Raw genomic sequence first — 25,558 nt, forward strand, 5'->3', positions numbered from 1 at the left:
CCCGGGAAGTCCCGCCCCGCTCGGGGCGGTCGCGGCTCCGTGCCAGCCGGGGCCCTGCGGGGTGCGGTGCTGCCGGCGGAGGGTCCGGGCCGCGGGGTGAGCGAGCGGGGTGTGGGGAGCGCCTGCGGAGCCGCCGCGCCGCCTCCCGCGGCCCACAGCCGTGCTGGGCTCGCCCTTGCTGCCCTCGGCCCGACAAGGCGCCCGGGCCCAGAAACTTCCCCGAGTTGTGGAGCGAGAGCGGCTTTCGGTCGCTCCTCTGCCGGCCCGGGAAGGCCCGAGGCGGAGAGCGGGCGGCGACTGGCGGTGCTCGGGGCCGGGGCGGGCGGGGAGCGCGGGGCTGTGCCGGGCTCGGGCCGGCGGAGCGGCGGCTGCGGGGCGAGGGCAGAGGGGGCCGGGCCGGCGGCGCTGGGTCAGGCAGGGCTCCTGCGGGGAGCCCCGCGGCACGTGTGGAGTGTGAGGGGACGGGCAGCTCCTCTCCGCAGGAGCGTTTTACAGCGCCAGATGATGGTTACCCACAGTGAGCCCCGAGCTTAGGCGGCTTCACTGTGTGAGTGCAGCTACGCTGCTATTATTAGTGCTGGTATTTAATATTTGTACAGCCATAACAAGTTAAATATTGGAACTACGTCCTTTCTAGTACTCCTCTCACGACAGTTCCCGAGGGTGTCTCTGTGAAGGAACGAATGCCTCAATCCAAAACTGGGACCTTCAGAGCCTGCCTTCAGCTGCCTCTCCATCTGGAAGCACCAGCAGCCCTCTGCAAGATGCTTCCAGAGTTGCTTAAGCTTGTCAAGGCTCAGCAGCAAAGCTCCAGACTTGCCTGTGTGCGCTGTTGGGACACGACAGGACACCATGCGTGTTCTCAGTGGCCCGAGGCTTGCTGCCCGTGCCAAGACACGGTTGCAGCAGGTTCCCTGCTCCCCTGGAGCGGCTCGGGAGCCGCGGAAGGCAGGCTGAGTCTGAGCGAGGGAGGTTCAGCTCCCCCTGCCAAGTGTGCTTCAGCACGGTGGCAAAGCCACTGCTGGGCAGTGGCCTTGGGTTTCGGCTCCCCCTCTGCATTAGGTCTTGTGTTGTCGGTCAGTTTGGTCTAAGTTGAAGCATACAGATCCTGTTGGTGAGGAACTCTGAGGAGCCTAGCAAGTAATTGAATGTATATATGATCTCTAAGATACCTGTAAACATAATTCTTTTTTTGCAGTTATCTCTTGTAAAAGGTGGTATCTTCTGTATGCTAGAGGCTTGCGACAGTTCTTGAATGAAACAAATTTTTAGCTGGAGGTCACTTACTTCTGGGAATTTTTGTTTTACTTGTCTGGAATTCCCTTCTGCTTTACACTGGATAAATTATTCAACGTCCTCTGTCATAATACATTCTGTAATGTTTAAAGGTTGTTGCCTTCTTTCTGCTGGGGGCTGTGTTTCAGTGATGGGTGAAGCAATGCTTCTAATAAGTAGTTTTGTATCATTTTGTCAGGTACTTTGGGATTGTTTTATGAAAGACTACATAAGTGTCATTTATTATTATGAATGCCTCTTATGTTTTAGAATTTAACAGATATAATATTTGCCATCCTGTCACCATCATCACATTAATTTTCATAGTTATAATCAAAGGTGGCAACAATGGCATTCAGATGCTTAATTATATTTCATGTAGGTGACCAGTGCTAACTTACTGAATTAGTGCATGGTACAGTGGGAACAAGTGTCACAGCTTCCCTCTGTGGTTAGGAGCCATCAGCTTGCTTCTCACACATAAAAATCAGTGTATAGTGAAGCATATGGCACCAGTGAGTTCTGTGTTTATTAAAGGACTATGCCTCTGAACATTCTGTGATTTTTTTTTTCCTTATTTCACTTGATGTAGATCTAAAATGTTTTTCCTGTCTTTCAGGACTTGAAATACTGAAAAAATTCATTTTTTAGTCAGATGAAACCAAGATTTCTTAAGGTTCATGAAAACAGTGAGGCTTCTGCTTGTATCAGGCTGGCCACCTGTCTGGTATGAGGGAATTAGAGATCCATCTAGACTGTGGAAACCTAAGGAATAAGTCTCTGGTTTGATTCAGAACAGTTTTGAACTCTTTTACATTTTCTGCATTTCTGGAAAATTGGATTGCCAGCTGTATTGAAGGGCAAGGGGAGTATCCCATCCCTCTAGTGCTAAGGAGAAATTACATCCTCTCAAAACTGGAAGGGTAGCTTTTCTGCTTCAGTGCCATTTTTCTGGTCACAAATTAAAAAGCTTCCTCAGGATTTTCTAAGCAGTGGTCATGTCTTTGGTCTGACAGTAATATATATGTTGGTAATAATCCAAGAAAAGCATTTTTTCCTAACAATAGTTGGGATATGTTTCACAAGTACTTAACTGCTCAGATAAAAAGGAAGCAAGAAGGACCACCACCATCATCTCTTAGATAACAGCTTTAAGTAAATTACATTTTTTTACTTGGATCTCAGAAATGTAGAATCACTCTTCTCAAAGATACTCTGAAACCTTACTGTTGTGTAGCCAAAGCCACAGGGTTTTTCTTGAAGTAACTTCTGTGGAGGAGGTAGGATCAAAGAACGGTATGTTACCTGCTGAACTGCTCCCTTTTTCTGCTCTTTTGGGATCTCATCTCTTTCCTCAAAACGTAAAAGGAAAATTGTTGTATCCCACAGTTGTCATTGCCCTGTGCAGAGTCACTACAGTGAGGATTGGTGATCAACTGAAAGGAGTCTCTTTTTTTTTGCTGTGATTTGTGTACCTTTTGGCAGATGGGTCACTTTCAGATGGGTCTGAAAATCTTCAACTGATTTTAATGCTTGAACTCTGGTGTTCTGTAAGCTTTATTGCAGGACTTTGTTCTTTGTTGTTTATTTTAGAATGGGTAGCCAGGATTTTTTTAAAAATGGATAATAGTTTCCAGGACAAACATTCTGAATTTGTATCTTCTTTCAGAAATTCTGTGATACAAAAAGGCAGAACAGTGGCAGGGTTCTGTGTCCAGTTCTGGTTAAGACTGAAGATTCAGCAATACTTGCAAAAGAAATAGGAGGGTATGTAGGAGACCTTACCATTTTGTCAGCTTCTGTGTGTTGGTTGTTCCTAGCATTCCACTGTTGTACCCAGATGGGGGTAAGAACTTAAAAGCAAGAGATCCTTGACTCTGACCACTGACAAGGCATGCAGACTGTAAAGTTCCTGAGGTAAAAGGTACTCCTTGAGCTACACCCACCAGCTTTGAGCTTTCCCTTGACTCACATTAACTTTTCTTGTGTGAGCTTGTTTCTTTAGAGCAGTAGTGGACATACAGCTTCATTGAGAAGGACAAACAGCTTCCATTGCCTGACACAGTCACAGAGAACAGTCACAGTCCAAAGGCTTTTCTCAGGGTACTTTTTCCCATTAGGTCTTCAGATTGGTTGAAAATTTTGTGGTACAGTTGTTTGCAGGAGTGGGACCTTGAATTTAGTTCTGTGCATCTAAGCTCATCACTCCCAGTAAAGAAGGTGGTTTCCTGAAGTCCCTGCTTTTTTCAGTTGCTGCAGTCTGCTATTGAATGAGACTCTACGTGCTCTTTTCCAACATGCATGGCCTTAGAGATCTCAGTGGATCAGTGACTGCTGTGTTCTGTGGCAAAGTTGATGTTGGGGTTCATTCATTTGAATTTTTCTAGATAGTAATATTCAGTCTTGATCAAGAGGTAGTAATGCATATCACTCATATCCATTGCTTAGATTTGTGTGGTGCATTTCTACATGTGGAGATGATGGAGTGGTTTGGTGTGGCTCTGTAGGACTGCACAAGTGAGTGATAATGCTCCACCCAGCATGCTTACTCAAATGTTTAAACATGTTTCACATGTTCATGTGAAAATATGTGTATGTGATCTCAAGTAGAGAGAAAACCAATGAAAGTCAATGAGAATAACAACAAAGAGTGGAGTTAAGATGTGTGCTTGTTTCAGATTCGAAATTTGGAGGGAATGAAGGCTGGCTATGCATTCCTGAAAAGGAGACTTCTTTTCTCTACATGTTGTCCTCACAAGAAAGAGTATATGTACTTGTACCCCAGAACCCTTGAGAAGAAAATGTGAGTCTGTTAAGTCTTAAGAATATGAATGTATGTATCAACATGCAGGACTTAGCCCATATTTGCATATAGCATAATGTGACTTCAGTTCTGATTTTTGGCCTAAAAACACTATGTGTGCATGTAAAATATAATTAATGTAATGTTTGACCCTGGAGGAGAATTTTTATCTGACCTTTTATCAGGAGTAATTTTGGAAGCTGCCCAAAATGTAAAATCCCCTGAAGTTCTTCTAAAGAGATGTTAATGAAAAAACACTTAGGGGTATGCTGGTCTCAGATCTCTCTGAGGAAGAGAAACTTCAATGTGACTTTGCTCAGAGAAGCCTAGATTTTGAGACTGTTATCTGCACAGAAATAAGGTAAAATGGAAGTCTGGCTATTCTGGTCACAACAGCTAAACTTTAACCAAATTGGAAAAAAATTGTACAAAGTTCTATATATGAGGTGACTTGGACTCTGCTTCTTGGGGCAAATCACATGTGCTTGCTTTGATCCCCAAGGTTCATCCATCCTGTGAGATGGGTATGAGACGCTGCCCTTGTCCTGGTGTGGCAGTTCAGCTGTAAGGAAGCAATCTGATTTAGGTATGCCTGGCTTAAAGCCTGCCTAGAGCCAGAACATGACCCTCAAACCATGCAGAGCTGGAAGGCCTGTCTGCCACGAGCTGAGCCACAGAGGGAAGAGGCTGTAAGAATTTCCTCTTTCCTTTCAAGTGAATATTTAAAAGTTTTGCTTCTCACTTACCCAGCTCCTTATCTGAGTGTGCTTTTCGGAGGTTCTTAGGGCAGGGCATCAATATATTGGCCTTACATGTATGTGTACTAGTGTTTACATTTCTCTTAAAATTTAAGTGGCTGCTTTTAGATTGTAGAACATTGAGAGTTCTGCTCAAGCAATGTAACTGCTGTGGGGTGTGTACCTGCATATTTTGGTGGCTCTTCTCTTTATCATAGTGGGATATAAAAGGCTTGTCTAAAGATCTCCTAATTCTTTTCATAGCACATACTGTAACCCTATATAAAGTCTTACTTTCAGTATTCTTTCTCACTTCTGTAGTGTAAAGGTTTTTTGATTGCTCAAACCATATATAGAAAATATAGTGAAAAGCAATATTTAGCATTTCTTTTAGCTTGACTTCTTAAGGAAATATGTTTTTGAATGGTTTGGGGACCAGAGGTAGGTCACTGAAGGCTACAACATTAACCCACTATTCTGAATACTTCCAGAATAATGTGCTTCATTAAAAAATGCGGCAAGTGGAGTTGATGATTCTTTTTAAATAATTCCCCCAAGAATTCTCTAGGCTTTGAATCTGTTGGCCAATTTCTACCCAGTCAAGAACAAAATGGTGAGGTTTGTGTGCATGCTGTGGGAAGATACAGCCACCCAAAGGTGGGAAACGAAGGGTGGCCCACAAAGGGAGGAGCTGCAGCATATACTGCTGTGGGGTTAGGCAGGAGTTTGTGTGGGAGAGAGGCACCATAAGTGTTCCCTTCCTCTCTCATCAGAGCTTTATTCAAGGCATGAAAAGTCTCTGGTGTGACATCGTTCCTTAGGACACAAAGCCTTGAGCTAGCTTGAAGTTCAGCAAACCATGGTACTCTCATAGCTCCATTTTGGGAGAGGAAAAAGACCAATGCCATTCTGACCAATGTAAATTCTGAAAATAGGGAAGAATATTCATGATGTTTAATGAAAATAATCTGTCACTTTCTGAGCAGCATACCTACCATTTCTACAGAAGAGGCCCAAGTTTGCCCAGAAACCTCAATTTTTTTAGTAATTCCACTCATTTTCAAATTCTTTTTCTTGGGCAGAATAACCCAAAAGCAATATAACACATGTTGTTTTCTCAATTAACACAAACTAGTGATGGTGTGAGAGTGCCTGTATTGGACTACAGTGTTACAGGTCTTGGACTCCTTTGTGGTGACTGGTGCATGGGGAATTGCAGGACTAAATGACAGGTGAGTCTGCATCTGTCCTGGAGCAAATGCAAGTTCTGTCCTCCTGCTGCACTCAGCCACCCAGCTGTGGCAGGCTCAGCTCCACAGCCCCTGTAGCTGTGCTTTCCTGACAACACGCATGAGCAAAAAAGCCATGCTTCCTGAAATCTGTGTCTGAGGGAGTGCTGGGTTTCAGGCGTGTTTGCACTGTAATTAGCACTCATGAATATATTTTTGAAGAAGGTAGAATAGATGTGGAGAGGTTTTAGTAAGCTTGCTTTTCTGGTGGGGAAGAGGAAGAGCTGTGCAGGCAGTATTGAGTTCCTTCCTTTCTGTAAACCTCTATAGTGAAAAAATGAGGGAAGAGAAAAAGAAGGGTTTTTTTTTAATGCTTCTTGACATAGTCTACATGTGTTCTCTTTGTTCTCTTACCCTATGCCTCTCGTAGGGTTGGCAGAAACATGAGGGAAGAGAAAAATAAGAGGTTTTTTTAATTCTTCTTGACATAGTCTACATGTGTTCTCTTTGTTCTCTTACCCTATGCCTCTCCTCTTCCTTTGTCTTGCTAACTTTTTCCCTTGTCACAAAACATTGACATGTCGGGAACGGTGAGATAACACAGCATAGACTAAGTAATAGCAATTCTAATATGATGTGTCACATATTTCTAATTAGTGGCTTTTCCATGTTCTGTAGGGGTTGTTCAAACTAGAATTGAATACTCAAAACATTTCCTCCATCTGTAAATATATAGTGAGCCTCTGCTATATCACATTTCCCAGGGCTGTGTGGTTATAAAGGAAAGACCCACTTAAAATGCTCTTGATGCAGCCAGGGCAGTCCTTGTTTCTAAATGGCAGCTGTGTTTAACTTTTTCTGGTTACAGTAAATACCCATTGAGCCATTCTTTTTGCTCTTTTTTTTTTGTAAATTTTATGTCACAGCAATCTGGATGTAATGTTGCTCTAATCTCACATTGTAATGTAACGACAATGAAACGATTCTCACACCGGTCTACAGAGACTCCATGCTAATGCCATTAAAATGTGCTTACCGAATCAAAACAAATGCAGAATTAGCATATGGAAACTGTGTTTATGTGATTATAATGTTTCAGCAATATGAGATTACTGTAGGAAGCAACTAATCCAAACCTAGGGGGACTTCCCATTACAAGGCCATTAAAATGACACAGTGACTGAAGCACACGTTTCAGATGGGAAAAGCGGAAATATAAATCTTGTCATCAGTATTCAGGCAAAACATCTATTGAATTCAGTGGAGTTTTTACCAGTCAGGAATGCAGCACCATGACCTTTTTAATAGCAAGTCTCTTTTCTCTTAACAATACCTCTAGGAAAAATATTTACTTCACCAGGATTTGATAGTTGGCTAATGGTAAGAGTTGTATTTTATGCACTATACAGTTGGTGGTTATAAAGATTTGTCCAGAGTTTATTACAAAAATGATAAGGTAGTGTTTCACAGCTTTTGTGAAATAATGAAAGTTTTGGTTACATCTTAAAGCAATTTTCTAATTTTTTAGCCTGAATTTGTAATTTTCAGGAAATATAATTTATCTCTCTCTTTTTACAGCACCCAGAGCTGAGAAGTCTTGGTCTGTGCAGGAGCTCCTTGGCAATACCAGCACATAAATTAACAATTTTCAAAACCAAAATAGCTTTTATTGCCAGATATGAACATACCTATTCATCTTCTGTGATAGGAATCAGCACATTTTCCCACCCCCTCAGACTGGATTAAGGAAATATAATTCACATATCCTATGTAGAGCCATCTGAAATATATTTGTCTTGTCCTGGATTGTTTCTTGGCTTGCTCCTTAGTCCATGGAAAGAGGATAACATTACAGAAAGTGACTTGTCCTGTCCTATTAAAATAAGCTGGATGAGCTGCCTATAGATATGTCTTTTCATCTCCAGATGATTGTTCTGTTGTAGACATACATAATTTAAATGGCTAAATGAGGTGGTGTGAATGCAGTCCTTGGTGTATGGAAGATGAAACTTTTTCAAAAGAAAGTTCTGTGTAAAACATGGCATGCAAGTTATGAGTAAACCACACAAACAGTGATTCCGGTAGTAACATATACATGCTTAAATTAAGTAGGAATCCTGATTCCATTTAAAAGCTATTTGCACCTAAAATCTGTTTTAAAAATGCATCATTCTGATTCCATCAAGTGAATCTTACTAGGAATAATGTATCATAGCATAACGAGGGCAGGCTCTTTATGTGAGTGACAGTAGGGAAGATACCAGGACAGTAGTTTGAAAAATAATTCCAGTCACAGGTTGTTGACTGTTTTTATTTTTTGTAGTTCTTTTATTAAGAGTGGTGGGTTTCTAAAACTGTGTCAGTTAACAGGAACAGGCATTAATATTAATACATTTTTCATGAAGATAAAATTAGGCCTACTTTAAATGCTGTTTATGTCGGTTTCCATTTCTTGTGATGCTTCTTATATTTATAAAAATCCTTGGCCTCAGTCAAAATGTTCTGTAAATTCAGTATATGAGCTGTAATCTGAAATCTAGAGTTTCAAAATCAACAGGTTGGTGTCTGTTACAAGAGAAACCTTGGTGTGGTTTCTGGCGTGGAACTGGTAATTGGTTTGTGTCAAGCTTTATCAAAAGAAATTAAATACTTGCATATTTAATTGTATATAGGTTTAGTTTGCTAACTTAATAATTGGATTGGAAATTTGTCAGTGGACATGGGGAAAGAGAAGTGTGAATCTATTGCAGAGGGTAGTTATCACTCTCTGTTGTCAGGGTTTTACTGAATGCCAGAGTGTAGATATTTAACATTAAAAAAGGGGGGGGAGCAAAAAATAAAGCAAAGGTAATGCTTAGAATTATGTCAGTTGCTTTGCTGTGCATATAAGAATGACTCAGATCATTGAACTTTCTCCAAAATAGTGGGTTGCTCTATATAGAGCACCAGTCTTCTTCAAGGATGGAATTAATGACTGTTTAATTGAATTGCAGCTAGGAGCAGCTTCTGACTAAGACAGGTGTTTTGCTTTTGATTATTTGCTCAAGAATAATATTTTCTGAAATCGTGCCCTTCTTTATCTGTTTGGAAGAAGAATAAATCATCCTATTAATCAGCCAGCAGTCTGTTCTATGAGAGTAATTTATTCTTCTACCTTCTCAAACAAGTTAACATGCTGGTTCAGGAACAAAATTCCTAAAAGAACAGTTCTTCCTAATCTGCTTTTACACAAGGCAAATAAACATAGTCATTCAGTCATTTCTCTTTTTTATGGATGGCTAACTCTTCGTATTACAATGAGCACCAGCACTATAGATTTCACTGGGCAGGCAATAGCTGCCTTTTCCAGGGGCTGGGTCACTTTTGTGCATTGGTGCTCTGGCAGTGACTGCTTCTCATGAGATCAAAGAACCCCAAAGAGATCTTGATGTTCCTGTGCCCTTTGATATGTAGAGTTCAGTGCCCTTCAGATTTCAGTTTTTCTGTCATCCTGGTAGATTAACTTTAGCAGTTAAAAGGAAAATGTCCTCTGAGGGCTTTACCAGTAACAAACCCATGTTTATGACATTATTCACTAAAAGGGAGGCAGAAATGGGAAAGACCTCTCTCTTTAATCAATAATGCATGCTCTAGTTAGTCCTTTCCTCTGGACATGATTAAACATGTATTTTGTTTCATAACTCATGATTTTGGTTGACTAGGGATTTTAACTATATATCCTCAAGCCGTTGTGACTAGCATCTGGAAGATCTAACATGAACTGGTTAGTCAGGACTACCCCCCTCCTAAAAGGGAAAAAACCCAAAATCCCAACAGGGAGAGCTGCAGTTAATTCTAACCTGCACTGAGTTAGGCCAAATTGGCACAGGGCCTTTGACATGAACCAGCTGCAGACTGTAGCCTCAGTGTTTGTATTTGTCACGACTCGTTTGAAGTTTTGAAAAGTAACATTTTTTCATTGATGCTGAAGATGAATTAAAAAGTGTCTGAGATGCTAAGCCACATATAAATTGTTAGATTAAAGTCTGTTCTTAACTGGCAAAATATTCCTGCTGAAGCACTTTGGCTTCCTCACCGCTGTTTGTGGGCTATGCTGTATCCTTGGTGGCTGTTGTCAGCCTTAGAGGAGTGGTGCTGGGCTGTTCCAGACCTCCAGAACACAGCTGGTAGGAGAACCTGAGCCCTGCTGAAGCCAGAGGAGCAGATTGTCACCCCCACCCCTGCATTCCACATAGAGAGGGGCAGGCAAGGTGTCCCAACACAGACTGCTTCCTCGGCATGTGAGAGGGATGCCGAGTCTTGGAGGCCAGAGATAAATATACTGAACATATCAGTAAGGAATATTCAGCCTTGGTGCCAAGTGTGTTCATCTGGTGGCTGAAGCTGACAAAATTTGACAGCTGCTGTAGAGCAAAGAATCCTGAACGAACATACAGTGGTTTTATTAAATAGGAAACATTTATCTTAATGTGATACTGACGACAGCGCAATAAATGATGACAATTTCCATGTACTGGAATGTGGTGTGTTTATATTGCTGGAGTACTGATACAAGCACAGTTGGGTAAAATAAATGCTTTGTTTTTCATATTGACCACTGCTACGAACAGCTTTTGGAAACATCCCAGTGAACACACACAGAGTGTAGGTATATGTGCAAGAGGGAGGAGGGATTTCAGAAATTGCCTGAGAAAATGCTGCTTTTTCTGAAATGTTTTTGTTTTTCCTTTCTTCTTTCCCAGGCTCCTTTAGGACCTGATTTTTTTTTTTCATTTGTTAAAGAAAAATGCCTTCCTTGAGTGGAAAAGTGCAGACTGTCTTGGGCCCTGTGGAGCCTGACTGTCTTGGCAGAACGTTGACTCATGAACACTTGACTATGAACTACAGCAGCTGCTTTTGTCCACCTTCTCCAGGCCAAGAGCCTTTGTCTGATGGGCCCATTGAGATGAAGAACTTGTTTTGGATTAAGCAAAATCCCTACAGCCATAAAGAAAACCTTCTTTTGTATCAGGAGACAGATGCTGTGAGGGAGGAGCTGCTGCATTTTAAAGCAGCAGGTGGTGGGACGATTGTGGAAAACACAACTACAGGAATTGGCCGGGATATGAATACTTTGAAGAAACTTGCTGAAGAAACTGGAGTTCATATTGTTGCTGGTGCTGGGTTTTATGTGGATTCCACTCATTCTCCTCAAACACAGGCCATGACAGTGGAGCAGGTAAGTCTTAACCATTGCTTCAGTGCTTCTGTCCTGTGAATTATCCCTGGGTAAGCCAAAGTTGGGGAGATGTTCCAGTAAAATAGATGGAATACAGAGATGCTCAGCATAGAAACCGGGAACAGCATTACTGCTCATGTGTAATATCTGGAGCAACACTACTTTCATGTTGGGAACAGCATTAATAATATCTGGAACAGCATTAGTAATATCTGGAGCAACACTACTTTCATGTGCTTGGTTTATCTGTCAGAATTTGCAGTTCTTAAGCTCCATTTTCTTTGAAGAATTTGTTATAATGCAACAGGAAAAGGAAAATGCAGTATTTCATGTGTGGACATTTGGTACACCACATACTGTCTTGAGGTTTTTTCTGTTTTTTAAGGAATTAATTTATCCTTGCTACCTCTTCTGTCACTTTTCTGGCTAATTGCTTCCCAATGAGTTTACCCAGCATTCTTGTAAAAACCATAAATAATTGCAGTATTTACAGGACAATTGTAAATCACTGCTCTGCTCAGGCTGTGTGTTACAGCTCTCTTCTCTATCATTTGTCCAGGCTTTTCAGGGCATAGTCTACATCAGCCTGTTGTACAGTGACTAAGACAATGTGTTAATAATAGCTGAGGTCCCCAGATGTTCCTGTAATAATAAATATTCACCTTTTATTACAAAAATGTGGTGATGAGGAGAAGAAGGAATGGATCTCTCCAAGGTAGGAGGCTGTGAATGGTATAAATAGAGCTGACAATTTTTTTAAAATCTGTCACAGTTTACAAATGAGTCAAATTAATTTTAAAAATCAATGGTCAAAACCTAAGAAGTGCTGCCAGCAAAACTGGACCGAAATGTACACTAGAGTACTGCTTTTCATAAATGTTCATCTGTTGCTTGAAATACAAATAGATAAAAAATAGCATGGATGCAAATAGATTTCTCAAGGCAAAGGTTTCCCTTCTGTGTTTGATAGACTGATGGAGACCCACAGATTTCCTGTACTCAGTGCTTAGAAGGTAGGCCATCATCAGTACCATTTTGTGCTCTCAGTTCTGAATGTATGCTTAAGATAAATGGCCTATCTGGGAAAGAAAAAGTAAAGTTTTTATAGCAAAATAGTTTTATTAAGAGATTCTGATGGATTTTGTCTATGCATGCTCTAAAGCAGGCTAATTTCGATCCTGTAAATTTATCAAATGAGCTTTGTTTTTGTAGTTCTGAAGTCAGCAGATCTCCTGTTGTTTTACCTTGGCATTCCCATAAGCAGGTTTTGCCTTAAACTTGTCTCTTGAGGATGCTTACCAGAGTTTCTCTCTTCCTTATACGTATGACAAGGTTTCCTTATTCTCTGATCTCTTGTTTTGCAATAATTACATTAGATTGTGTCTGAAGCCAATTCAGGAGTGCAATTCAAAGGTTTTGGAATAAACTAACTTTTTTTTAAAAAAGAAAACTTAATGTCTGCCTAAATCAGAGTTCAAATTACATGTAGCAGCTTTCTTGGCAAACCTGGACAAATGTGTGACTGGATACTGTTAAATTGATTTGCTTCTGTGTTTATTTTGGTCTTAGTGAATGGCTAGCATAACATTAGTTGACAGAAACCAGATTTTAACTGCAGTGCTTTCACACACCCAGCTGTTAATTAGATAAGTTCAGAAAGACCTTGGGAGCATAACTAGCCCAGTGTCCAAACTAGGCCAAATTTGATGCTATTTAACACAAATAGTAATAATAACCAAAATCTCATTTTCCTGTTCTCTAGCTGACAGAGATTATTGTTGATGAGGTACTCAAAGGAGCAGATGGGACTAATATCAAGTGTGGTGTGGTGGGAGAAATAGGTTGCTCCTGGCCTTTGACTCCCAGTGAACACAGAGTGCTTCAGGCAACAGCAGAGGCTCAGTGCCAGCTTGGGTGCCCGGTTATCATCCATCCTGGCAGGAACAGCGACTCCCCTTTCCAGATCCTCCGCATTCTGCAGGAAGCTGGGGCTGATGCTTCCAAGACAGTCATGTCTCACCTCGACAGGTAAGCAGACTGTAATCCTGTGCTTCTTGCAGTGTTGCCACAGCTCACTGAGGTTTTGCAGAACTACACTGGGAAAAGGTGACATAAAGTGTTACCCTCAAGTTTACTGACTCAAAAATAAGTGCTTATATAGAGCTTGATCTGCCTCCAGCACTACAGTCAGCATCTGGTTTTAGATTCACATTGATAAGAGATTTTGGTATTTTAAATGCTGTCTTTGAAAGCCTGGCAGAGGGATTAGGAATATAGCCACATTTTAAAAATGAGAATTTCATTAATTTGTATCCCTGCACAAATCCCTGTATTTACAAAGCATTGGACACTGAGCAGCTCTCACTAAATTCGGGTTGGAAGTTGCTGGGCTTCCAGTGTTTTTGAAAACTGGGTCACCCTTAATGGCCTTGCCAAAATCTCACAGAAGCTAATGGAGATTTCTTTAATTTGGCTGAAGTCTGGATCAAAGCAAAAGGCAGATTTTTAATGTTCTACTATCAGATAGAGGATATACTGCTTAAAAAGAAAATAGTTGGGTTTTGGATAGTCCCTAGCATAGACCAGATAGTTAACTTTTAGTTTCCTAGAGAACAAAAACCAGGAGCTCCACGTGGGGCATGGAGAGAAACTGGGATGCTTTTCTGTCTTCAGTTTAGAAATATAGCCTCTATTACCGAATCAGTTTTGTATGACCTTGTGTTGCTCATGGTGAGCTGGAGTATGTCCAAGCATTGATTAGTTTGGCCAGTTGCTGAATAATGGAGACTCTTTGTGGTCATATGATTCTCAGCAATTGGATTGTTTGCCCTCAGTGTGAATGCAATGCAGGCAGCAGCACTGTGCTCCATATTTCTCATGGTTACAGGCTCTAAGAGCTTGCAAATTGAGATACAGGTGTTTGTTATTCACACTGAGCTCCTTGTTTTACTTGACGATTTTAGGAGCATAAAATTCATGCCATGAAATTATATTTGAATATTTATAAATTTCTGTATTTACCTGTGTTCCATTTTATCTATAGCTGTATTTTTCACTCCTTTTTGGGAAGAAACTGATTGCTTAAATCTTTTTATGAAAGAGGACTGAGCAAGCTGCAGGTATCAGTACTTACGTAGCCATGTTGATACAACATAAACATTCAATTATGGCTTTTTGCTTCTGCAAAAAGCTTTTGCACTGTTGTAAATTGTTGAATTAAATAATTAATGGATAAAAATTAAGCAATATAAGTAGGAAAACAGAGGTGCAGTTTCAATAACAGACGCTGGTGCAGAATATGACATTTCCTTTATCTCTTTCTATCATTACTTTCACACATTCAGGTTGGCACTTGCTATAACATAAACTACTGTGAAGTTTGGCTTTGCAATGTGCATTTAACATTTTAAGTCTCCTCCAATAAGAAAAATGCATGTGGGAGCATCCCAGTCCCTTAAATGTGAGATAAATTTGTACATAGCTCCATGTTTCATATCTGCATTTCACATAGACAGAATGGTAGTTTTCCAGTGGATTTACAATTAAATGATAAAACTAAAATGCTAGCTACCATGTCTTGCAATTTAGCACCTTAAAAAAAAGGTAGCAGGTATCCATAGTGGAACTGCAGTGTACTAAAAGGCTGGAAGCAAAAGCTATTGAGCCTCTGCTTTATCCATTTGTCAGGGGTTAAGGTTGTAAGGGAGATCAACATCTTGACTCAAGTCACTTGAGTAACTTCTGTTAGAAGTCTCACAGCAGCTGTTATGAATTTGGGGCAACATAACAGTTTGGTGTCTGTCCCCATGGTATTTATGGATGAGGTCCAAATTATGGGGTGCTTCACTTGTCCCACCTCCTTTTCCATGAGCTCAGGGCTGTTCAGGGACAGTGTTGCCTAAACACCCAATTCCAGCTCAGAGATCAGCAATTTGAACTGGGAGCTGCTGCTGTTGCTACATCCTTGTGGCTCACAATGGGACCCAGTGGCTGGGGAAACTAAGTTCTCTGGCTCTTCGTTGGGACAGAGCACCCAAAAGCATAACAATAACAATAGTTTTCAAAATAAACTGTTCTGGCTCTGATTTTGGAATAGATTGTTAGGTATTTTTTGCCACCTGCACAGGATTGAATAGTCTTGGCAATTGTCTCCCTGTGAACTGAGCTGGGCTGGATCTAAAATAATCTGTTCTTTTGCTCTGCACTTTGAAAACTCATTTGGTGATAAATGTTCAGTCTCTGTAAACTGTAACATTTATTTTAAAATAACATTTTTTATTAATTACAGTTGGCAAGTCTTACACTCCTGCTGATGGCAGGCTTGTTTGAACATGGATTCTCTCTCTCTCAACCCATCTGTTCCTCCTACTTGATCGGTTGTTAAGTCATAATATTGAAATTATGACATCAGTCATTTCCATAGCAACAGACTGTGATGTAATTGTATAAGGTAAAACTGCTTTGTGACATTAATATCAGCAATAATTAAAAAAAACTCAAACTACTGCCCTTTTGGTTAACTGTACTGCTCTTGTGGAAATGTGGTTTCTTCTTTAAAAAAAATTGTTTAGCAGCTATAAAGATAAAATTGTATCACTTGTGTGTTTTTGTTTTTCTTTGAACAGTTTATACACGTGGTAAAAATGGTTCAAAGAAAACCCAAAATATTCCAGAGAACTCTTCTGTTGCTGTTCTTTTCCAAATGAGTGAGAGGTGCTAGAAGCTTTGTTCCTTCAATTTTCAAATCTGTTGCAAAGCCCATGTCCCAGATATTCATAGTGCCATTATGTATTTTGGTGAGAGCGTTTCCTTAAGGCGTTCTGGCCAGATCCCAGTGCAAACAATGATATATTGCTGTTCTAATGGCAATCTAGAAACATCACTGTACAGAATAGAAACTAAAGACAAAGTTGTATATTACTGGTGTGTGATGGATGAAGCAAGCCCTGGGTGAAGCTGTCTCCTGTAACTCTTTTGGGAAAGTAAATCTGTCTTGTGTGAGTAATCCATTGTCTTTTTTTTTTTTTTTAATATCACTATGAATTAACCTCCTCCTTAAATGTCCTTCCTTGTTAGGTTTCTGTTGAGAGGGTTAATGATATCAAAAGTAAGTAACTTTCCTGTTTCTGTTTAAAGATTATTGTAGAGGCTTTCATTATTTCATGGGGAAAGAGTTGGTTTTGTTTTTGTTTTTTAATGCATGAAATCCCAAATGAATGTAAGAAGGACAATGCTGTGTATAGTCTTAAGTTGCATGTGTCAAACAGGAGTCCTGTTTTTCAAATGGGTGAATTATATTGTAGATTATTTGGTTTTTTCCTTGCAAGTAGGAGATCACAAAGTACCTGTCCTCATACCATAAGATGTTTTATTCCTGTTACAGTGCTGACTCTGTGTTACATATGTTCTGCAGGACCATCTTTGATAAAAAGAAACTTCTGGAATTTGCTAAGTTTGGATGTTACTTAGAGTATGACCTGTTTGGTACAGAGTTCCTTCATTACCAGTTCCATCCAGATATCGACATGCCGAACGACAATGAGAGAATTGCAAGGTATCTTCTCCCGTGATGTTTAACTATAGCATGGCCATTGATAAAAAATATTATTGATAAAAAAATACTTGTTTTAAGACCATCACAGAGTGACTCTGCTTGTTGTTCAAAACTGTCTTCTATCATACTGAAATAATGCCATTTCCCCTGCTGCTGTCACATGGTTAGAGCAGCATGTATAATTTCTTCTGTCTGAGAGGAAGGTGCAGAATCATAGTGTTGTAGGAAGTTACTTGAGAAGAAGGTCAAGAGCTTTTTAAACTTCATTCTCTGTCCTAATTCCATGCTGATCTGGTCAAATATATACAGTCTGTAAAAAGGAAAAGGATGACAATACTGCATTTATGTTAAGATTAAGTACTTCTATTTGAAACATGGTATTGGAAACTTAGTGCTGCTACTAAATATCATCTGACCCTTTTTTATCTCAACAACATTGGTTGTTTTGGATAGATTTGTGCTTCCATCCTGGAAAACTGCCTTTTTTCTTCCAAGCACTTCATCACCTTTCCTCCCACTGTCCTTTTGCCCTTTCTCTGTTTTGAAGAATGTGATTCCTGTCTCTTCAGAGCTCCCATTCTCCTCACACTCACTCACAATGTGAAAATATTGGTCCCACTGGCAGGATACCTCTTCCCTGCTTCTCATCAGCACCTGCGGTCTCAGCTCAGCTGCACGGCCAATCTGTTGTGCTGTGCTAACACAAAGTTTTGCCAAGGAGATACATTCTGTACAAAAACTGTCTGAGAGAAGGTAGGATCAGCTGGGAATGGACACCTCACTCCTTCCTCTCCATCTGGAGGTGTGATGCTGCCATGCTGTTTGTCCACAGTGTTTGTGAGCAGTGAAGTGGCAGGTGTCTGAGGGTGGGTTGCCATCCTGCCTGTGTCTTTTTACCTTCCAGAGTCACAAACAGTTCTTTCACTCTCCTTGATGAGAAAGATTTTATGATTGCTGATTACTAATGAAGTAACTTCTAGCTTTCCCTTACATCTCAGACAGTTTCCCTCCCCCTCATTGTCAGATTAATCTTGAAACTAATCTGTTTTCAAACTGTTCTCTTCTAAGAAGGTGCTGTGGCTATTCTTCCAGCCTCCCAAGCATTTGCTGCTCTTTTTCACACTAGAAATTGTTTCTCTCTTGACAATGCTCTCAATCTTGCACTCAGTATTTTAAACTGTTGCAAGGAATCCACAGTTTTCACTTTTAGAATGAGTAAAATTGCTTCCTGTGCTGTGCCTCCTGCCCTCTCCTGGGCCATGGAAAGTCAGCATCTACAGAAGCACTGGGGAATATTTAGAGAGGACTGGACTAAGCCTTGGTTAACAAGTGCATGTTCAACTATGGCACAGTTTTCATTCCATCCAGGATACCTGCTCAGCCACCATTATCTCTCCTGAAACTCTCTAGTGTCTGAATATTACTTGCAGCAGGCTGTTCAAAGGAAGAAAATATGAAAGGTTTGTCTTCTCACTGCACAGCGTGAGAATGTGTATTTGAGTTATATCGATGTACCCACCGTGGACTAAGGATACCTGGGGCAATCTCCTTAGGGTTTTGTTTTGTGAAGTAGCACCACAGAGGTAGAAGTCAAATTGACCTCTAGATGAAAATACTGAATTGAAAATACTTGTTCACATCTTTTTTGTTTAAAACACAAACTTCTGTAGTCGTAACATACCTACTTAACACAGTTTAGCTGTCTGTGTACTTCAGCAGTTTGGCTGCAGTCTGCTGCCAATACAAGCAAAACACTGACTTCTGTTCTTGGGCAGGTTGGAGTCAGAAGCATGTACTAATACAGAGGAATGAGCAAAAAGGAGCAATGGATACAGAATGGAAAGAATCATATGCCTCCCCAGCCCATTAAATGAGTCTAATATTAGAGTAGGTGGTTCTAATAATTTGTTTGGTCAGCAAAAACTTAGTCCTTCTAGTCCCATTACTCTCTGGTTGGCTTGTGGTCTCACTGTATTTCAGGCTGGAGGAGATTCTTGTGATGTAAGACTATGGTTTATGTAGTGTTGTGCACTGTATGGCACAATGTATGGAGGGTTTTTGAAAAACAATAACATTTTACCAAATTCTATCCTATTTGCCTTCTTTCTGCTGATTTGATCCTGCTATGTGTATCTCCTTGTAATTACCTGTAATAAAAACTGTCAGTAAGGGCTTTCAGATACAGTGTGGGTACTTGTGAGGCTAGTTTTTTGTTTTTTTTTAATTGCTGGTAAAAGCATTGTCATGAAGGTAAGAATTAGAACTTCACAGTGCTGACAAGTGATGGAATTGGAGACCTTCATGAGGAATGAGCACTTTCCAGGGCTGGTCTGTCAGTCTCTGACACTTCAGTGCTGCAAGCCTCTGCCAAACTAAATGGAAGCTTACTGAGAAACTTGACAGTCATGCAATACAGGAGTGTAGACATCCACATAACATAAATGCTAAAAAAATTAGCTGATTAAGGAGTAAGGCTACCTGAATGAAACGTGAAGCAGAAGGACTTGTAGTAGTCCTGCTACAAGAGTGTGATCAGAAGGATTACTTCTTTTTCCAAGCTGACTTGTCATTTTGCCAAGGCTCTTTAGCTGCACTGCCATATTAATTAATGCCCCTTGTTTCCTGGCATGTGCTGTGCCATGCCAGTCTTCTTTGTCTTCTTTAATGAACATCTTTGCAGTGTGTTTTGATGATAACTGTCTATGTGGAGTATAATACTGGCAACTTCAGCTTTTTATTAACCTGCTTTGCTAAATGGGATTCAACTGAAGATACGAAAGTATTTATGTAATTGAGCCAGGCTCCTTTAAAAGACCTGTCACACACAGAGTCTGGTCATTAGTAAATGTAATGGGACCAGCTTTGTGACAGCAGCAAAAAGTAACCTGCTGAGAAGGAATTTATGTAGAAAGTTATTATTTCCTCATTTATATAAAACCTGTGTCCCGTGCGTGGTGATGCTGAAGTTCTTGAATTCCTCTGTGGAATTTATGGGTCTGGAAATGCAAAGTCATGTGCCAAAAGCAAAGTTTTACTTCTCCATTTTGATGTAAGTGGTGGTGCGTTTTCAGAGTTGGGATATTTTTCGTGCAATAAAAAATGTATTTTATTTTCAGGTAAATGTAAGGGGTATAATCCTCTGAGCACCTGAGTATTTTCTCTTATAATACAGTCCAGCAGTACAGTAATGTAAGAAGTGTAAATGCTGTTGCAGTGAGAACTTTCACTGACAGGGATGCTTCCAACTTTTGCAGGATCCGTATGCTGATTGATGAAGGCTATGAAGACAGAATTCTGATGGCTCATGATGTGCACACCAAGAACAGGTTGATGAAATATGGAGGTCATGGATATTCACATATTTTAAAAAATATAGTTCCTAAAATGCTAATTAGAGGCATATCCCAAGATAAAATTGATAAAATACTCCTAGCAAATCCAAAGCGGTGGTTGACTTTTAAGTAGGAGCAATGAATAAATATGCCTGATTTATAAGGAAGCTTGATAAAATTCAGATTTCAGTAGAGCAGTCATTTAAAAAAATTTTTTGAAAAGCTAAAAATTAAGTAGATGCAAACAAACTAATTGTAATATTTCCTTTTAATTAGAACATCAAAATTATGTACTGTCTTTACATTTTCTCCCATCTGAAAGTTTGCTCATTAATGATTTACTGAATATGAGCCTACCTACAGAATCTTTTCAACTGAAATTTTAAAATAATTGTTTCAAAAGCATAATCTGTTACTGAATGTTACCTCAAAACTACTTCTGAAGATGTGTCACCTGGAAGGAAATTTCCTTGAAAGAAAATTTGTGGTTTTCAGTTAAATTTCCTGTCTTCAGGGGCTGATTTTAATCCTTGTAATACTGTCAATCTTCTCATTATACTCATATTCTTTGAGTAATACTTGATTGAAAGGTCTGAAAGTTTTAATTAGCTTCCATTGACAAGAGAAGGCAAGAGGAATCTCAAATCAAAAAAGATAAAGTTTCTTTCTAGTTTAACAATTTACTTAATTGTAACTGAAAATGTAAAAAAATACATGGAAAAATATATTTTTGAATAAAGCATTTTGATCACCTCTTAAAGTATGTGCAGTATTATTACAGTTGTCTTTTTCTAATTGCATTAATTTTTTATCATGAACTTGGAGTCTCACAGCAATCACGTAAAACTTGACACATACCAGCTTCTTTTTGTAAAGATGCAACACCAGCACTCAAAATATATTACATAATACAGTTTTAATGAGTTGTATTAGTTATAACAAAGGTTGTGATATAAGTCTTTACAAATCAGTATATCAAGATATGATGAAAAAGGAAGAAATGTTTGCCTTATATGTGGCTTTCACATAAAGTGTGTTCTTTGCTCTTGTCTAACTTTAATCAGGGCAGGTGATTTACCCAAAAAATGGTGTTATCCAATAGCAGTGGTAGTGATTTCAGAAGCTTCTTCAAATTTGACCGTGTATGTCTTGAAGTTTTGAACTTTACCAATACACACCGTAGTAAAAGCACGTTGCTGGTTGTGAATGATCTCTAGCTCTAGGTGCAGCACTGCTGGACACTACACAGGGAATCTCTAGCTACACTGCCGTGGGATGCACTGGCCAGCAACAGCAACAGTGGAGCGAGCAGACAAGTCAGGTACACATCTGTCACTAAAATAATTGCCTCGTAGAAATTAAACAGGAGTAAGCACTACAGTGTACAGATATGAGCTGGCACTTTGTCATAAGGTAAAAGCATTGCCTGTCTGGTGAGACAATACACAAGCAGCTGGCAGCACCATGTCCATTGCAAACCCTGCATGAGTTTGCCTGGAGATCCTCTCAGCCAGCCTGGGCTCACTCGGCATTTGTTTGGAATTGAACGACTCAAAACAGAAGGAGTAATGCATTCTGTTTAAGAAAAGGTTCACTCACTCAAATGAGATTTTTAGGGTGATGTGTAAAATCTCTATCAGACTTTTGCTGAGTAGCCAGCACTGGAGAGCTTTTTTGTCAGTGGCAGACACTTTGGAAATTTTAGTGCAGATAAATCTAAGTTTGTACCCATATTACATTAGACAAGGTTGCTTGTGACAGTATATGAAATAGCAATGCTAGGGGTAGCCTCTGTTACTCTTTCATGATTTACAGAAATGTCACCTTGATTTTGCCAAAAGGTTAAAAATAAATAACATAACAAACTGTGCTAAAGAAATTTAATAATCTTGCTGAAATTTAGGTTTAGAATGAAATCTGAAAGATTTAACCTGAGAGAAATAGCCTCCCAAAACCAAAGCAAATAATAAATCCATTTTCTGAATAAAAAAATTCTGTGGACATTACTGCTATGACTGATTTTAAAGTATTTTTATAACTATGTATCTCTGTTTAGTTTATTCTCCAAGCCATTAATCCTCTATATGGATTAAGCTTCTTTGAGACTTTATATATCTATATCTATATGAATGAGAAAAAATAGGTTTTAATACACACTTTTTTTTTTTTGCATGTAAATATCTGCTTCTTTCTTTGCATATGTGTTATCATTTTTGGTAATATGCTTCTCTGTGTCCATCTTGCAGGCATGCCTTACCACAAAGTGGTACTAGCTTCCATGGAAAAGGTCTGTGTGACAGCATTTTCTCATGTGTCAGATCTCCCACTCTTCCTTTGTTGGAAAATTCCCACTGACTTCAGTGAGACAAGACACCTAAGACAATAAAGGTTGTCTGTATTCCTATGAAATTCTAGTGGAACATCTGCAGTATATTAATCTGTAACTACTTTATTTAAAACAGAACTCAGGTACAGACTAAGTGCTAAAAGGCTAATGAAGACTAATTGCTGCAAAGAAAACACTTTGCCTTAGTCTGATGGTGTGGATGCCAGGCTTTCTAAATATTTACACAACTAACCATCAAGAATGGGCCTGTAATAACTGTCTGAATATATATTTACATGTATACAAATTAAAAGCCAAATCCCTTTTCCACTAGCAATGAGAGTTTTGCCATTTGCTTTGGTGGAATCAGGGATATGGCCCAATAGAATAGTTTGTCAACTGTTATATTTTTCAGGGGAAAATAGTGTTTCTTCTATCTTTTTCTCTTAGAGGACAGCTAAGGGAAAGACAAAATTTAAATGACTCCACTGAATTGTTTTTCTATTAAAAGTCTAATGTAAACCTACAAAACAGAACATTAAGTTAAGGCTTAAAGCTGATTAGTTTCTAGTTTTAAGTGGAAGGGTAAGAAAAGTACAAGGCAAACAATTGCTTTGCAGAGAGAAAGTGTATTTTGATTACCTCTTCCTTTTATTGTAAAATCATTCCTCACCACACTATGAGTGGACTCCAAGCATCATTGTTAGCAGATAAGTCACAAGAACCAAAGCTGAAGTATGGATAAAGCAGCAAGATCATAACACATCAAAGTATCATATACACTGAAGAAATAACTCAGCGTCCTTAGGTGGGCTTTCCTTCCCTATAAAAATTGATCTATGTAGAACTTCATTCACATGGACACTGAACAATGAGGAAGTATTTGCTTTGGCGGAAGTGGATCGCACATCTGTTTAACTTGGTTTGTGGTTTTTTAACATAAGGTTTCTCTGTGTTGTACAGATGTGAATCAGGTAGCATTCAACTTTTTCCCCCCACTGCTGAGGTGTTCAGTGGTCACTCTCTGCTGGGGTGCTCGTTTCATTGACTTTTGCCACGCAATCCATCGCTTAGAAGAGCAGGCTTCACTTCTTGACTGGTTTGGTGGGTCTTTTTACTCATTATCAGTCAGCATAAATAATAAATCCAGAAAATGTGCTGTATTTGTTGTTGTTTCCTCCATGTGCTTTTCCTCCATCTAATTTAATGTAAACTTCATCTCCTGGCTCCAGGTGAAGAACCACGCTGTTACTGGCGTAGTCGTAGTTCTGATCAGCGTCCTGAGCAATCGCGCTAGCTCGAACCTACACAAAATACAGAATCGCTGGTTAAGAAAACTCAGGCAATTTTTCCTGCCTGGTGTAATTAAAGCATATCCTCAAAGTTTTATTCAGCATGCATGAGTTGCCACTTTAAACATCTGGCAACGTATATTGTAGTTTATTCCTGTGGCAATTGCTTATTTTCTCCTACTGTACTTCTGAAACTAAAGCAATACTATTCTCCTTTCTCAGTCATCTGATGAATACACAACTGCCTGATTTTCTGTAGATGTCTGGAGCCTTTTTGTAAATATGTTTAAGAATAGCTGGAGTTGGGAGAACTGGATCTGATCCTGTGCCAGTTTTACATTGGTGTAACTTTTGTATCAGTGGGACAAGTGATTGACAATTTTGAGGATCCACAAGGAGCTCCCAAGATGGACTTTTTCCAGAGGCAGTTTATTGTCATACTAAGCAATAGAATCATGCTGCAAAAAAGCATACGAGAAGTACACCCCCTACACACACATGCACACAAGCAGTCTGAGTTTGGAGAAACTGCTATTACCACATTTCAGTAAGCAAACATTTAATTTCACTGTGTTTTAAGAGATGCACTTTTGAAAAATCACAGGCAAGACACTATTTGCTGTAAGAGATTTTTGGAATTTACAAGTCATTGAAGGCTTTTAATTTGCAACTTTCCCTTAAATATACTTTTTTCCTATTTCTCCCTTGGTATTCCACTACTGATTAAATTTGACATTTCTTGCAAACCAGAAGTAATCTGTAATTTCAAGATATATGTTGGTTTCCAGCAATGAACATTGTGCCATTGTAAGTCTCCAAATCATTTATATATAATTTGACTCTGTTTGGTAAAATATTTAAACATGGTTGTATGTGATTTATTTCAGTATAACACGTCATCTGCTTGTTGCTTGTCTTTGTTCTAGCGTAGTTACAGAGCAGTAAATGATTTAGTGGCATTGCAAATCTGAACTAAGTAATAATGCATGACTTGGCGTACTATATGTGGGATTTTTTTCTGCTCTGAACTGAAAAAAATAGGCTATAAGTCACAATTTTCCATGGATTCATTTCAAAGTTTACATGATAAATTTCCAAATTAAATTTTCATGTGATATGATTTCACATTAATATTGAAATGTTTAAAAGGAGGGGGTTCTTTTACCATGCAGGATCTTATGGCATTATGCAGCTTAAAAATCACAGTAGGTGGAAATTCTTTATGCATCCTGTAAGAACAGTGAGAAAGGCTGCAAAGGCTTGCAGAGCTGTGACAGGCTGCAAATTTAAACTGATACATGGCATGATGATAAACCCCGACTATTTCAGGACTTTTTGGTCCTGACTTGCCTGGTATTGTTTACAGAGGTGATCTATTTTGCTAGTTTTTTAAGCAATAATTATTCTAAGTACTGGATGTTTCCTTTGGAATAGTGACTGGCAGGGCAGAGTTGAAGGCTCTGAGCCATTAACCCAGGAAAAACCTTCCAGAGAAAATAATGGACTGAGGTGGTTGCCGGCAGTGGAAACGGAAAGGGCAAGTGGGGAGGAGTGAAAAGGCTACAGACAAGGTAGAAGAACTTCCACAGAGAGCTAGTATCTTGCATTATGGTGAGAAAAATGGTTTAAAGGACTTTTCAAATTCATATTTACTTCCTAATGAAATGCTGCTTTGTGGATTTGTATAAAATCTTGTGGATGGTAAGGGAGAATTTGAATTACATCAGTGGCAATCCTGAGGGAGTCAGCAATGTGGACACTGGCTGTAACAGCAATGGATATTTCATTTCTA

The 25,558-nt window shown here is 39.5% G+C and overlaps 2 protein-coding genes across 4 annotated transcripts in view; one reads left to right on the top strand and one right to left on the bottom strand.

Annotated features, from left to right (window-relative positions):
* Positions 1-23,453, top strand: PTER (phosphotriesterase related). 3 transcript variants are annotated; one of them, XR_005627417.1, is made up of 6 exons: positions 1-96; positions 10,787-11,262; positions 13,025-13,290; positions 16,676-16,816; positions 20,071-21,469; positions 22,395-23,453. XR_005627417.1 is itself a non-coding variant. In XM_039708663.1 (6 exons), the coding sequence occupies exons 3-6, from the start codon at positions 10,831-10,833 to the stop codon at positions 20,279-20,281; spliced, it is 1,050 nt and encodes a 349-aa protein (XP_039564597.1). In that variant the 5' UTR covers positions 80-96; positions 3,954-4,078; positions 10,787-10,830; the 3' UTR covers positions 20,282-20,891. The 3 variants fall into 3 exon arrangements, 2 of the variants coding, with proteins under 2 accessions (XP_039564597.1, XP_039564606.1); XM_039708663.1 differs by lacking the exon at positions 22,395-23,453 and adding an exon at positions 3,954-4,078 and having other exon boundaries at positions 80-96; positions 20,071-20,891; XM_039708672.1 differs by lacking the exons at positions 1-96; positions 22,395-23,453 and adding an exon at positions 4,569-4,792 and having other exon boundaries at positions 20,071-20,891.
* C1QL3 (complement C1q like 3) overlaps positions 22,321-25,558 on the bottom strand; it is a 6,487-nt gene continuing 3,249 nt past the window's right edge. The window contains exon 2 of the mRNA XM_039708683.1: positions 22,321-23,778. Within this exon, the coding sequence (XP_039564617.1) occupies positions 23,599-23,778 (180 nt within the window). The 3' untranslated portion in view covers positions 22,321-23,598. The remainder of the gene's footprint in view (positions 23,779-25,558) is intronic.

Source organism: Passer montanus, unplaced genomic scaffold, assembly GCF_014805655.1.
Source record: "Passer montanus isolate IOZ18808 unplaced genomic scaffold, ASM1480565v1 scaffold10, whole genome shotgun sequence".
NCBI lineage: Eukaryota > Metazoa > Chordata > Aves > Passeriformes > Passeridae > Passer > Passer montanus.

Coding starts and splice junctions, on each gene's coding strand:
- PTER (XM_039708663.1), top strand. CDS start 10,831: ATGCCTTCCTTGAGTGGAAAAGTGCAGACTGTCTTGGGCCCTGTGGAG. Junction 11,263..13,024: donor AGGCCATGACAGTGGAGCAG/GTAAGTCTTAAC, acceptor CCTGTTCTCTAG/CTGACAGAGATTATTGTTGA. Junction 13,291..16,675: donor GTCATGTCTCACCTCGACAG/GTAAGCAGACTG, acceptor TATGTTCTGCAG/GACCATCTTTGATAAAAAGA.